The 13508-nt window shown below is 40.0% G+C and overlaps 1 protein-coding gene across 1 annotated transcript in view; it reads left to right on the top strand.

Moving 5' to 3' along the window:
* The window catches only part of SNX4 (sorting nexin 4), an 87853-nt gene that overhangs the window by 37589 nt on the left and 36756 nt on the right, over positions 1 to 13508 (top strand). The window contains exons 7-8 of the mRNA XM_055260238.2: positions 8429 to 8501; positions 12297 to 12358. Coding sequence (XP_055116213.1) covers positions 8429 to 8501; positions 12297 to 12358 — 135 coding nt within the window. The remainder of the gene's footprint in view (positions 1 to 8428; positions 8502 to 12296; positions 12359 to 13508) is intronic.

The following is a 13508-nucleotide window of genomic DNA, read 5'->3' as shown; positions in this document are numbered from 1 at the left end:
TTTTAGTTGGATATGTGCTTAGGCAGATGAGGCTTTTTTGTTTTGGAGGACCAAATTTATGAGGTCTGTTAGAATTTCTCTAGTGAATCCTTCAGCACTAATTTCTACATTGTGTAAATTCTTATCAGACAAAGGTGGGGTCTGCATATTCTGATGACCTATTATGCCTGACTTTATAAACCATAACATATTAACAAAATGCCCCTGATTTTTCATATAAATTTTGAATATAAAATCTAAATGAGTATTTTTAAATTTTGGTAATTAGGAGGTTGTGATGGTAACTTGAGTTTTTTAATTTTAATTTTTTTATTTTTTGAGGCAGAGACTTGCTCTGTCATCCAGGCTGGAGTGTAGTGGCGTGATCCCTGCTCACTGCAACCTCTGCCTCCCTGGTTCAAGCAATTCTCCTGCCTCAGCCTCCCGAGTAGCTGGGATTATAGGCACCCCCCGCAACACCCAGTTAATTTTTGTATTTTAGTAGAGATGGAGTTTCAACATGTTAGCCAGGCTGGTCTCAAACTCCTGACTTCAAGCAATCCACCCGCCTTGGCCTCCCAAAGTTCTGGGATTACAGGTGTGAGCCACCATGCCTGGCCTTTTTTTTTTTTTTTTAAATAGACTATTTGTTACAGCAGTTACAGATTTAGTAGAGTTAGCAAAATCGAGTGGAGTATACGGAGAATTCCCATATACCTTCTCTCCACACCCCTCCCCATTGACCTGTCACAGCCTCCCTAACTATCAGCATCCCACACCAGAGAGCTGTGTTTGTTACAGTTGATGAACCTACATTGAAACAGCATTATCAGCAAAGACCATCATTTATGTTAGGGTTCACACTTGGTGTTGGGCAGTTTTTGAGTTTAGACAAATGGATAATGACATGTATCCACCATTATCATTTTATACAGAATAGTATTACTGTCCTAAAAATCCTCTCTACTGCACCTGTTCATCTCCTCCCTCAACCCCTGGGAACCACTGATCTTTTTATTATCGCCATAGTTTTTTTTTTTTTTTAGAATGTCACATCATATACAGTATGTAAACATTAAGATTGGCTTCTTTCACTTAATTTGCATCTGTGGTTCCATTGAGGTTTTTATAAGTATTATACTAACATGCATGGTATATAAGAGGTGTTCTCTAGATTAAGAACTAAAATTATAAGTCACCCTCAAAAAAAGCTCTGGAAAACTTAGTAAGCTAAGTGTATGACTTTCATGGCTCTACATCCATTAGAGAATCGTTTTTGATTGATATTTTGGTAATATTTTTGATTAATACTAGTATTTTGTCAATTAGTATTTTTCAGTTGAATGAAAAATATTTTGTCAATTGAATGTTTTTCCTCCCTTTTCTGACCCAGCCAGGTTTTCTGAACTGCTGAATTTTATTTACTATCCATATTGTGTGTAGAATTTTAAGTTTAATATGACCAATAATGTCACCAAGGCAGTTTTTTTGCCCTTATGTTCTTGTTAAAGTGTGTAATTGCTGTATAATTAGTAATAGGATTTGTTTGTCTTAAATTCTGGATAATTGTGTATATTGGTCATTGTTATATCAGATTCTTAATATGTAGAATCTCTTCTAGATCTAGCTGTTACAATAGATTTTTTTATATTATTATTAAAATATATTACTAAAATAGTTTTGTTATTTCCTAAAATTCAGAAAACCAGAAAGATTGTTTTAGAGGGATTACAAAGTGATTCTTCTAGTACTTGCTTCATTCATGTTTATCTTTCCCCAAACTAGACTGTTAAGAGCAGTGAGTGGGAGGGCCTGGAGTCTTCTACTTTTATGTGGCCTTAGGTACTCTGTAAATGCTTTCTTTTGCATGTTGGATTGCATATACATATATATGTATACACACACATATATATATATATATTTTGAGATGCGGTCTCACTATGTTGCTCAGGCTGGTCTGGAACTGCTGGGCTCAACAATCCTCCTCCTCAGACTCTGGAATAGCTGGAACTACATGCGGATGCCACTGCGCCCGGCTTGTATATTTTTCTTAAGAGATGTGCCCAAGGTCTCTCTCCATTTATTGAGCATCTTACATTGTTGCAAATAAACTAAACCCACTAAGTCAAAATCTAGGTGGTAAACTGACCAGATTATATAAGTAACATACTCTCTTTTTTTGAGATGGAGTCTTGCTGTGTCACCCAGGCTGGAGTGCAGTGCTGCTATCTCTGCTCACTGCAAGCTCCGCCTCCCAGATTCACGCCATTCTCCTGCCTCAGCCTCATGAATAGCTGGGACTACAGGCACCCGCCACCACGCCCGGCAATCTCCTGTCCCTAGTAGAAATAAGCAATACTAACCACTCATGTACTGTGCTACATTGCATAGTAGAAGTTTCATCTAATGTGGCCAGTTTTTCTTGGCTGAAAAAAAATCTGTGTAACTTTAGTTAACTCATACGTAAAGTGATAGTTTTTTTCTTTTAAAAGAAAACTAGTTAGATAATTGAGGTTATGATATGTTCAGGTTATTCCTCGAGCTTCTAAATATCAGGTTATATCATTTTGTTATGCTGAGTTTGGGGCAGGAAGTATGGATAGAGAAAAATCTATATAGTGAGTTTTCTTCAAGGAGCTCAAGGTACATCGTGTTAAGAATGTTTACAGAGGCCAGGTTCGGTGGCTCACGCCTGTAATCCCAGTACTTTGGGAGGCCGAGGTGGGTGGATCACGAGGTCAGGAGCTCGAGACCCACCTGACCAACATGGCAAAACCCCGTCTCTACTAAAAATACAAAAATTAGCTGGGTGTGGTGGGGCACGCCTGTGATCCCAGCTACTCAGGAGGCTGAGGCAGGACAATTGCTTGAACCTGGGAGGCAGAGGTTGCAGTGAGCCGAGATCACGCCATTGCACTCCAGCCTGGGCAACAGAGCAAGACTCCATCTCAAAAAAACAGAATGCTTACAGATAGGGAGGCAAGAACCAAAGTGTAGAAACTAGAAGAAGAGGAGGGCGGGGAGTGGACTGTCATTTATGATTTCTAACAGTGACTCAAACTACAGTTTCTTTTCTTTCAGGGCTTTATCTTAGGTAATAGTTGCACAAGTTGTAAAGAAGCATAAGACAATCTGTATGGCTTGATTTATTTTCAGTATAATAGCTAGGTAGAGAAAACTACAGCCGTATGCAAATATGAACTCCAAATAAAGCCGGGCGCGGTGGCTCACGTCTCTAATCCCAGCACTTTGGGAGGCCAAGGCAGGCGGATCACTTGAGGCCAGGAGTTCAAGACCAGCCTGGCCAACATAGTGAAACCCTGTCTCTACTAAAACTACAAAAATTAGCCAGGCATGGTAGCACATGCCTGTAATCCCAGCTACTTGGGGGGCTGAGGCACGAGAATAACTTGAACCGGGAAGGTAGAGGCTGCAGTGAGTCGAGATTGTGCCAGTGCACTTCAGCCTGGGTGACAGAGTGAGACTCTGTCTAAAAAAAAAAGGAAAGCCATATAAAATAGGTAAGTTATACCCCAAGCTGTGTTTTTGCCTTTGTTGTTGTTTCTGAGACAAAGTCTTGCTCTGTTACCCAGGCTGTGGTGCAGTGGTGTGATCTCAGCTCACTGCAGCCTCAACCTCCCAGGCTCAAATGATCCTCCCACAACAGCCTCCCAAGTAACTGGGACTACAGGCAAGCACCACCACACCTGGCTGGTTTTGTTTTTTTTTTTTTGGAGATGGAGTCTCACTCTCGCCAAGCTGGAGTGCAGTGGCGTGACCTTGGCTCACTGCAACCTCCGCCTCCCGGGTTCAAGCAATCCTCTCTGCCTCAGCCTCCCAAGTAGCTGGGATTACAGGCGCCCACCACCACGCCCAGCTAATTTTTGTATTTTTAGTAGAGACAGGGTTTCACCATGTTGGCCAGGCTGGTCTCGCACTCCTGACTTCAGGTGATCCACCCAGCCTGGCTAATTTTTTGTACTTTTTGCAGAGACGGTCTCACCAGCTCAGGCTGGTCTCAAGTGATCCTCCCACCTTGGCCTCCCAAAGTGCTGGGATTACATATGTGAGCCACTGCACCTAGCCATGTTTTTGCCTTTGAGGTTGGAGAGAAGCATTCTCAAAAAGCCTTGATGGAGGGTCTTTTCAACATGGGTCTTGAGAAATGGATGACATCTGATTAGGAGAGGTACCCGTCCAGGCTTACTTACTAAAAGTATGTTAAAGAATATGGAGAATAAGGCCAGACATGGTAGCTCACACCTGTAATCCCAGCACTTTGAGAGGCCAAGGTGGGCAGCTCACTTGAGGTCAGAAGTTTGAGGCCAGGCTGGCCAACATGGTGAAACCCCGTCTCTACTAAAAGTATAAAAATTAACCGGGCATGGTGGCGCATGCCTGTAATCCCAGCTACTCGGGAGGCTGAAATGGGAGAATCACTTGAACTGAAGGGGCAGAGGTTGCAGTGAGCCAAGGTCGTGCCACTACACTCCAGGCTGGGTGATAGAGCTAGACCCCGTCTCAAAAAGAATATGGAAAATAAAGGGAAACATAAAGCCTGTAATGGCAATAGGTGTACTTTGAGGAGAATAGAAAATATGGCTGATTCAGGCCATAGGACATATTGGGTTTGGATATAGACAACCTCAAACTACAGTCTTATGAGAGTCTACATTTACATGTTCACTTTGGCATGCCTCGAAGACAGGGATTTTAGATACTTAGTATTTCAGGAGGTAAGTTTTATGTCACCATCTTCCTAGTATGGACTTTCCTCTTTTTAAACTCCCTGCTTTCAAGTGAAACTGCAACATTCTGACGTTATATACGATTTTTAGTCTTTAATATTTCTCTAAGAACACCTAATCATTTATGATAAGATTCCTCATTTTAATATGCAGACATTCTAGATTTTGACTTGGGCTAAGAAGTTATACCCTCGTTTTCAGAAAATTCATTCCTTTATTTCTTAAACATACATTGTTATCTAAGACTTGATGCATTTTTCACTCTTTACCTTTCTGATTTCCCAGGAATTGTGATTTTTTTCAAAGGTGCACATCTGTCTCTGTCCCCTAGGTGTTCAGAATCTTTCAGCCCTGACTTTCTGGTGATGTGATCACCTGGGGATGATTTGTGTTGTCACTCCTCTCCCCTCACAAGAGATTGTACCAATGTGTTAAACAAAGAAACTTTAGTGTGCCTTATATGTTCTGTGACCAAAGGTGTTAAGACCTTTCAACTCCAGAAACCTCTGCTTCACCTAATTTAAGTGTTCTGAGGCTTACTGTTTATATTCTTACACATTTCTCATATCCAAATATGACAGCTAAGAATTTTGTAGTCATGCCAGGTCCTGAGTGTGGAAGCTGACAAAGAAACATTTTTAGGGGACCTAATCAGTTCTGGAGAAGCTCCAGAAGACCTGATCTTTAGAATTTCTAGCTCCTGGGACCCGGCACAAGAAGATCTGATCAAAGAGTTTAACAAAGTATTAGCCTCTTGAAACTTAAATTCAAATCATAAAACTTCTAAGGGAAAATTATACCAGCTCAGTTGCCACTAGCTCTACATTATCTGAGATTTTATATATTTATATGAAATAAATATTTATGTATACATTTAATTTTATTTAAAAATGTTTTGGAGTACATAATATATTCTTATGGTTAACCAGATATATATGTAGATTGATAAGTATGCAAAAGTTGTACAGTGAAAAGTCTCATTCCTGTTCCTCTCTATCCATTTCCCCTCCCCAGAGAGTAACACCGTGTTAGTTTTTAGGTTTATATATCTTCGAAGTTTTATGCTACAAATGCAAGTGTACATTTTCCACCTTCCATCTTGGATACAAAAAGGGAGATTTGTACTCCACTTAACTGGGAGCCAATCTTGCCGACTCTTTTATCCCTGAATTATTTTCCTTGCTGAAAAATACTGCCTTGGGGGAGTAAGAGTGGTTAAGTATTTTATCTAGTGATTTGATGTCCTCAACTTCACCACTGCCTCTTTATTTAAATGAACCACAGTAACTGAATACTTGGGGTCTGTGAAAAGTTTTTTAAGCCACATTACAGAGTTTGGACTTTGTCTCAGGATCAGTGGATAACCTTTGCAGTAGAAAGCTGCTTAAAAGCAAGGGGGTGGTATAGATTTGGACTTTGGAAGATCATCCAAGCAGAGTGGACAGTAGATTAGAGGAGTGTGGGAGTGGGCTAGGAGGCCAGTCAGGAGGACTGGTGAGAGATGATGATGCTAATCTGAATTTAGGGCATTGGCAGAGAGGCCAGAGAAAAGTGAGTGGATTGGGGCAATGTTTAGGAGGTAGAATCAACAGACTGGGCAATTAGTGGAATGTATGGGGTGAAGGAGAGGAGAAGGAAATACAGATAGCACTCAGGTTTTCATTCTTTAGAGTGCAAGGGAGCACAAGGGAAAGATTTTGAGGAGTAGTGGAAGATAAGCTGAGCTTTGGCTATGTTAAGCAAGTACAAATGTCTACTAAATCAGTTGGTTTTATAGATCTGGAGTTAGGAGAGATTTGGGCTGATGGTAGAAATTTGGAATTTAGCAATATGTAGATCATAATCGTGAAGCTTTGTGAATGACAAGTCACATAGGAATGTATAGATGGAAAGACTGATTGGAAGATAGCTGAGGACCTAGGACTGAACCTTGAAGAATGCCAGCACTTTAAGGATGTTTTCAAAGTATAGCCACCTGAGGTCAGCTGGGCATGGTGATGCCCATCTGTAGTCTCAGCTGTTTGGGAGGCTGAGGCAGGTGGATCAAGGGCTGCAGTGAGCTACGATCAAGCCACTGCATTCCAACCTGGGTGACACAGTGCTGGGCCTTTAAAAAAAAAAAAAAAAGAAGGAAAGAAAAATAAAGTATAACCTGAGGACTACCAGCATGTGAATCCTGTGGATGAGCTATAAAATTCAGATTCAGATTCCTGAGTCCCACGAGGACCTTGATGTATTCACATCCCTCTGAGAGACCATCAGTAGTGTTTTTAAGAAACATTTCGACCGGGCATGGTGGCTCACGCTTGTAATCCCAGCACTTTGGGAGGCCAAGGCAGGTGATCACCTGAGGTTGGGAGTTCAAGACCAGCCTGACCAACATGGAGAAACCACGTCTCTACTAAAGAGAGACGGGTGTGGTGGTACATGCCTGTAATCCCAGATACTCGGGAGGCTAAGGCGGGAGAATTGCTTGAACCTGGGAGGTGGAGGTTGCGGTGAGCCAAGATCGTGCCATTGCACTCCAGTCTGGGCAACAAGAGTGAAACTCCGTCTCGGAAGAAAAAAAAAGATTTCAGGAATTTTTTGCAGACTACAGTTGGAGATATAAGAGATGGGTGAAGGAAGTGAGTACTACAAAAGAAGCTTCAGGAGTGACCAGAGAGTGAAATAAAAGGAAAGCCATGAGAAAATAACACTGACAAGGAAACAGATTTTTGAGAAGGAGGATGATGTCAGCTGTTGCGTTGCCAAAAGGATCAAGTAAGAGGAGAGCTAAAATGAATCACTGGATATTTCAACATGAAAATAGTTGGTGACTTTGTCAAGAATGTTTCCCTACTATATAGTGCTGGAGGCAGAAGCTAGATTCTCATAGGCTGTGCAGTGAATGGGAATGGAAGAAGTGGTTATTGCTGGGGAAGTGATGCCTTGTGAAAGCTTGGCTATGAAAGGGGTAGATATTGACAGAGTGTTAATAGCTGGGTGTATTGTCAAGGGAGTGTGTATTTTAATCTATCAGATACCTGAGTTAATTGATAGGCTGGTGAGAAGAAGTTTATAGAGATAGGAAGTTAGGAAATAGGAATATGGGGTGTAGCTGGAATGGAATCTAGAGCGTTAGATGGGAATAAATCCTAGCGGGAGGGAAAAAATGATGTAGATACGGGGAAGTGTGTAAGTTGATTGGCAGGAGGTAGAGGTGGGAGTCGTTCTCATCTGATGGTTTTTGTTTATCTGTGAAGCTTGGTTGTTTGGAGAATGACAAGTGCATCAGAAGTTTTTGGTCCTTATGGAAAATGGCAGTTAATAGATGAGGGAAGCAAATTACTTGAGCAGAATTAAGATTGAGGTTAGAGACCATGAGTTTATGATTGCACCATAATGTATCTTCTAGCTCCTTAAAGTTTTTCCTGTTTTGTATTTTCAAAGTAATTTTTCATACCAACAGATTTTTTTTTATCTATCTCAGTTCCACGAGGTAAATTATGAAGTGTGATATCTTGACTTTCAAAATATCAAAAGAAAGTATCATTTTATTTTAGAGTTTTTTGGATTTATATTGGTGTGTAAATGTTTAAGGCCAGCATATGGTTAAATAGAATCAGTTTTGTTATTCTCGGGAACTACTGTTTTTTCTTTCAGTTTTTGACTGCTTGTTTTCATTTGAAAAACGATGTTTTATTTGTTTCCTGTTTCAGGAGATTTACTGACCTTAAGCACTATAGTGATGAACTGCAGTCTGTCATCTCACATCTTCTTCGAGTCAGAGCTGTAAGTGATCCCCAAAAGCTTTTTGATGTACATGTGTAAGGAAGTGCTTCTCATTTAATCATTATGTTTTTAAGTAGTAGGTGGTATTTATCATGAATAACAGATTTTTGCATTTGAATTTAATATGTTCGTCATCCAAACTGCACTTTTTAAAAGAATGTGAAATGGTTTCTGTTATAAACAACTCACTTAGCCTGTTTTCTCCATGGTTTGTAACAGAATAGTTGTTTTGGATGTTGTCAAAAGGCCTGCCATTTCAGTGCTGGAATGTAAGTAAGTGTAGGATTTTAGATCTACATATCATATTCTTTCATGTTTTTTTAAAGGTCTGTGAAATAGTTTATAGACATTAGGCCATCCTGTGTCTGTGCTCTTAAATTCTACCAAATAAACTAATTTCAGATAATAGTCTGCCATGACAAAAGGGACTAGAAATCAAGGAATAATAATTATACTTAACCATATAGTTCAGCTGTAATAGGCAAAGAGGAAAATACTTTTCAGCAAATTAATGTACCTGGAAAATGTACCATCCACTCTGGTTCCTTGTGGCAACCTAGAAGGAACCTTAGAACATGCCTGTGCCAAAGGCTTTGAAAGAGACTAGGATACCAGGTAAGGTCACATTTTATGCTGATTGGAATCTGGAATCCTCTTTATTATTATTATTTTGAGATGGAGTCCAGCTGTGTCACCCAGGCTGGAGTGCAGCGGCACAATCTCAGCTCACTGCAACCTCCACCTCCCGGGTTCAAGCAATTCTCCTGCCTCAGCCTCCTGAGTAGCTGGGATTACAGGCATGCAGCACCATGCCTGGCTAATTTTTGTATTTTTAGTAGAGATGGGGTTTCACCATGTTAACGAGGCTGGTCTCGAACTCCTCCTGGCCTCAAGTGATCTGCCCACCTCAGCCTCCCAAAGTGCTGGGATTATAGGCATGAGCCACCATGCCTGGCCAGAATCCTCTTGAAATGAAATATATTGTCTGGAATTTGTTTTAATAAGAGTCCACCGATGAGCAGTGGAGAGCAGGGGCAGTTTTAGGAGAAATGAGTTTGGCCATATAATAATTATTGAAGCTGGGTGTTGGGAAATGGAGGTATATCATTCTGTTCTGTATGCTTTTTGTATGTTTCAAGATTTCCATGACAGTACAGAAAAAATACAATAAAGGAAAAAATTCTTCTGAAGGTCTTATATTGTCTTGATCTCCAGTTTAACTGTTCAAGAGTATCGTTGGACTCTTTGAATAAATTATAAGATACCTTCTCATAAAAGAAAAGTTACCTGTGAGAATTATTAGGCTAGAGTCAAGAACTGGGTATTAGAAAGGACTGTGGATTAATGAGATAAAATTTCTGGACCTTTGGTTGCGTTGAAATTACCCAGACAAATTAGGCAATAGTTCTTGTGGGAGGTGCAGATGGGGGACAAACATTCAGAGAATCTGCATTGTACCCTCACATTGCTTCTAGTTTTTTTTTTTTTTTCTTAAGTGGTTTTTCAGCAACTTCTCTTCTCTTCCATGCTTAATATCTTAGTAGAGGATGAATGCTCAGCTTTTAGGAAGGAGGTTTGGTATCTAAAAGTACAGGGATCTAGAAAAGTTAGTGTTAGAATGACATTTTCCATCATATATTCTCTGGAATGCTAACCCTGTAAGATGTTCCCTACTGCAAACCGTATCTCCCTTGAGCAGTCATGATTCATGTGTGGTGTTAAAGGTCTAAAAGGTCCTACAGGAAAAAAAACTGTTAAATTTTATTGTCTCAATGTTTCCCAACCTTACTTGATGATGGAACCACTTAAAAAAAAAAAAAAAAAGAAAAACATTCAACACTGCACAGAATGCTCAAAAAATACTTGGGGGCCAGGCACAGTGGCTCATACCTGTAATCCCAGCACTTTGGGAGGCCAAGGTGGGCAGATCACTTGAGGTCAGGAGTTTGAGACCAGCCTGACCAGCATGGTCTTTACTAAAAATACAAAAACTAGCTGGGCGTGGTGGTGCATGCCTGTAATCCCCGCTACTGGGGAGGCTGAGGTGGGATAATTGCTTGAACCCAGGAGGCAGAGGTTGCAGTGAGCTAAGATCGTGCCACTGTACTTTAGCCTGGGAGACAGAGTGAGACTCCGTCTCAAAATAATAATAATAATAATAATAATAATAGTAATAATAAAAAGAAGAAGAAGAAGAAGGAAATGACATCCTAGAGAAATTAGTTTAGAGGTCTGGGGACAACCCGTAAGAGTTTCAAGTAGGAATAGGACTATGAGCTTTGTCCCGAAAGCTGGTCCTAGTGCAGGGGCCAGCATCTTTTTCTGAAGGCCAGATGGGAGGTGTTTTCAGCTTTGTTAGCTTTATGGTTTCTGTTGCATCTATTCAGCTCCACTGTGAACCTGACTGTGCTCCAGTGAGACTCTGTTCACAAAACAAGTGGCAGACCTGTAGTGTGTGAACCCCTAGTCTAGTGGGTACGTATTTCCTCAGAGCAGGCCAACGATAGATGGAAAACATTTTATGATCCTCATACACCTACTTGAAGTATTTGCAGTGGCAGTTCTGTCACTGTAAGATGAGATCTTGAAAGAGTTGATTTGTTCTATCATTAATGCCTAATTCCTCATACTCATGTTTGAGTAAGGAATCAGGGAGATAATTTATCCTTGGAGCTTATACTTAGAAACTGTATACCAGACATTGGCCGGGCGCGGTGGCTCACGCTTGTAATCCCAGCACTTTGGGAGGCCGAGGCGGGCGGATCACAAGGTCAGGAGATCGAGACCACGGTGAAACCCCGTCTCTACTAAAAAATACAAAAAATTAGCCGGGCGTGGTGGCGGGCGCCTGTAGTCCCAGCTACTCGGAGAGGCTGAGGCAGGAGAATGGCGTGAACCCGGGACACGGAGCTTGCAGTGAGCCGAGATTGCGCCACTGCACTCCAGCCTGGGCGAAAGAGCAAGACTCCGTCTCAAAAAAAAAAAAAAAAAAAAGAAACTGTATACCAGACATTTTTGCTAGAGCTTTTTGTAGGGTGAGCTTTTGGTCTTTGAATTTGTTTTCATAATGCTTCGGGGGAACATAAAGCAAATTAATTACCATATTGAGGTTTTGTTTTAACTTGTAAAATTTCTGTGAATGGCTAGGCATTACACATTTCAGTGATGTAAATTGTAATTCTGTTGTTATTAAAATAATGTGTTCGTTGGTTAGGGGTTATCTTTTGACAAAGTAGCATAGAAGTATATGCATGTATTCAGCATTTATATATAAAACTATATCTCAATAGAATTGAAAATGTATCCTTTCCCTTGGTTAATTCCACTTTGGGGATTTTATTATGAGGAAACAGTCTGAAGGAAAAAGGCTTATTCTCAGAGATAACTTTTTATAATACTGAAAAATTAAGAATAACTGAATTCCAACAAGATATTCAACAAGGAATGCTTGTATATCTTACACGCTACTTAGTGGAATTTTATGCAACTATTTATAGTGGTATTAAAGGTAATACTAACCTGATGGGTAAGCATATTAGCACTCTTGCTGTAGGCAATTTAAAAACAGTAATTAAAAACTTTGCAGAAAAAGAAGTACGAAAGTATAAGATATGATAAATATGTTAAGAGCACTGGTTTTAGTTTTAGGGGGATGGGATTTTCGGAGATTACGATTTTTCTTTTTTCTGTTTCTAAGTTTATTGTACTAAAGCATGTTTTTTTGTTTTTTGGGTATTTTTTTCGATGAAGATATAACTTTGACCTAAAGTAATTTCTATTAAATATTTATTTCAGAGAGTAGCAGATCGACTCTATGGTGTATATAAAGTACATGGGAATTATGGGCGAGTTTTCAGGTAAGCATCATACAAACTTTAAAAATAGTTAGCTTTAATTAGCTTTTTGCCTAAAAACAATAATTCTTGAACATTTATGAGTCTGGAGAGAAGATTATTTCTTTTTTTGTTTGTTTTTGTTTTTTGAGACGGAGTTTCTCTCGTCGCCCAGGCTGACACAATGATGTGATCTCGGCTCACTGCAACCCCCGCCTCCTGGGCTCAAGCGATTCTCCTGCCTCAGCCTCCCCAGTAGCTGGGATTACAGGCATGCGCCACCACACCAGGCTAATTTTGTATTTTTAGTAGAGATGGGGTTTCACCATGTTGGTCAGGCTGGTCTCGAACTCCTGACCTCAGGTTATCTGCCCGCCTCGGCCTCCCAAAGTGCTGGGATTACGGGAGTGAGCCACTGTGCCTGGCGTGAGAAGATTTTTTTTTCAAATAATGTCCTATAATAGTGGTTTTCAAGGCTTTCATTTCAAAGCCTTTCTTTAAATAAAAATTAGTGAGGATTTTCAATACATTGATCAGATAAAAAGTAAAACTGATTGAAGCAGGGGTTGCAGCCTTTTGCTTTCTTGACAGAATGCCTAAGAATATTTCATTGGAAATTACTCGGTTACAGAATTAGTGATTTTCTCTTTCTTTCTTTTTGTCATTTTATAATTTACAAAGGCTTTTGCAGAGTGAGTTTTGCAGTCTTAGGTTAACTTTAGTGATAAATAGAATATTTGTTTATATGACTTGCATATTTTGGTTATTTTTGAACCACTTTCTTTTGTGAATTTTCATATGTGTTCATTATTTTGGTTGTGACATTTTAGAAGTTATTATCTAGAACTTTTTATAAGAAAAATATCCTTGCAAATGTTCCATTATAAGTCCTTTTGATTGAGTTAATTTAAAATATGGCTTATTTTACATTTTTAATTGGATCATACATTCAATTAGGACAAAATTCAAAAGAAATAAAATCTTATACAGTGAAAAGTCTCAGCCAGGTATGGTTCTCATGCTTGTAATCCCAGGAATTTGGGAAGCCACAGCAGGAGGATGGCTTGAGGCCAGGAGTTCAAGACCAGCCTGGGCAATATAGTGAGCCCTCATCTCTACAAAAACTAAAAAGTTATCTGGGTGTGGTGGCATGTACCTGTGGTCCCAGCTACTT

Source organism: Symphalangus syndactylus, chromosome 21, assembly GCF_028878055.3.
Source record: "Symphalangus syndactylus isolate Jambi chromosome 21, NHGRI_mSymSyn1-v2.1_pri, whole genome shotgun sequence".
Taxonomy (NCBI): domain Eukaryota; kingdom Metazoa; phylum Chordata; class Mammalia; order Primates; family Hylobatidae; genus Symphalangus; species Symphalangus syndactylus.
The sequence above is the reverse complement of the archived record's forward strand: the minus strand, read 5'-3'. Positions and strand labels throughout refer to the sequence as shown.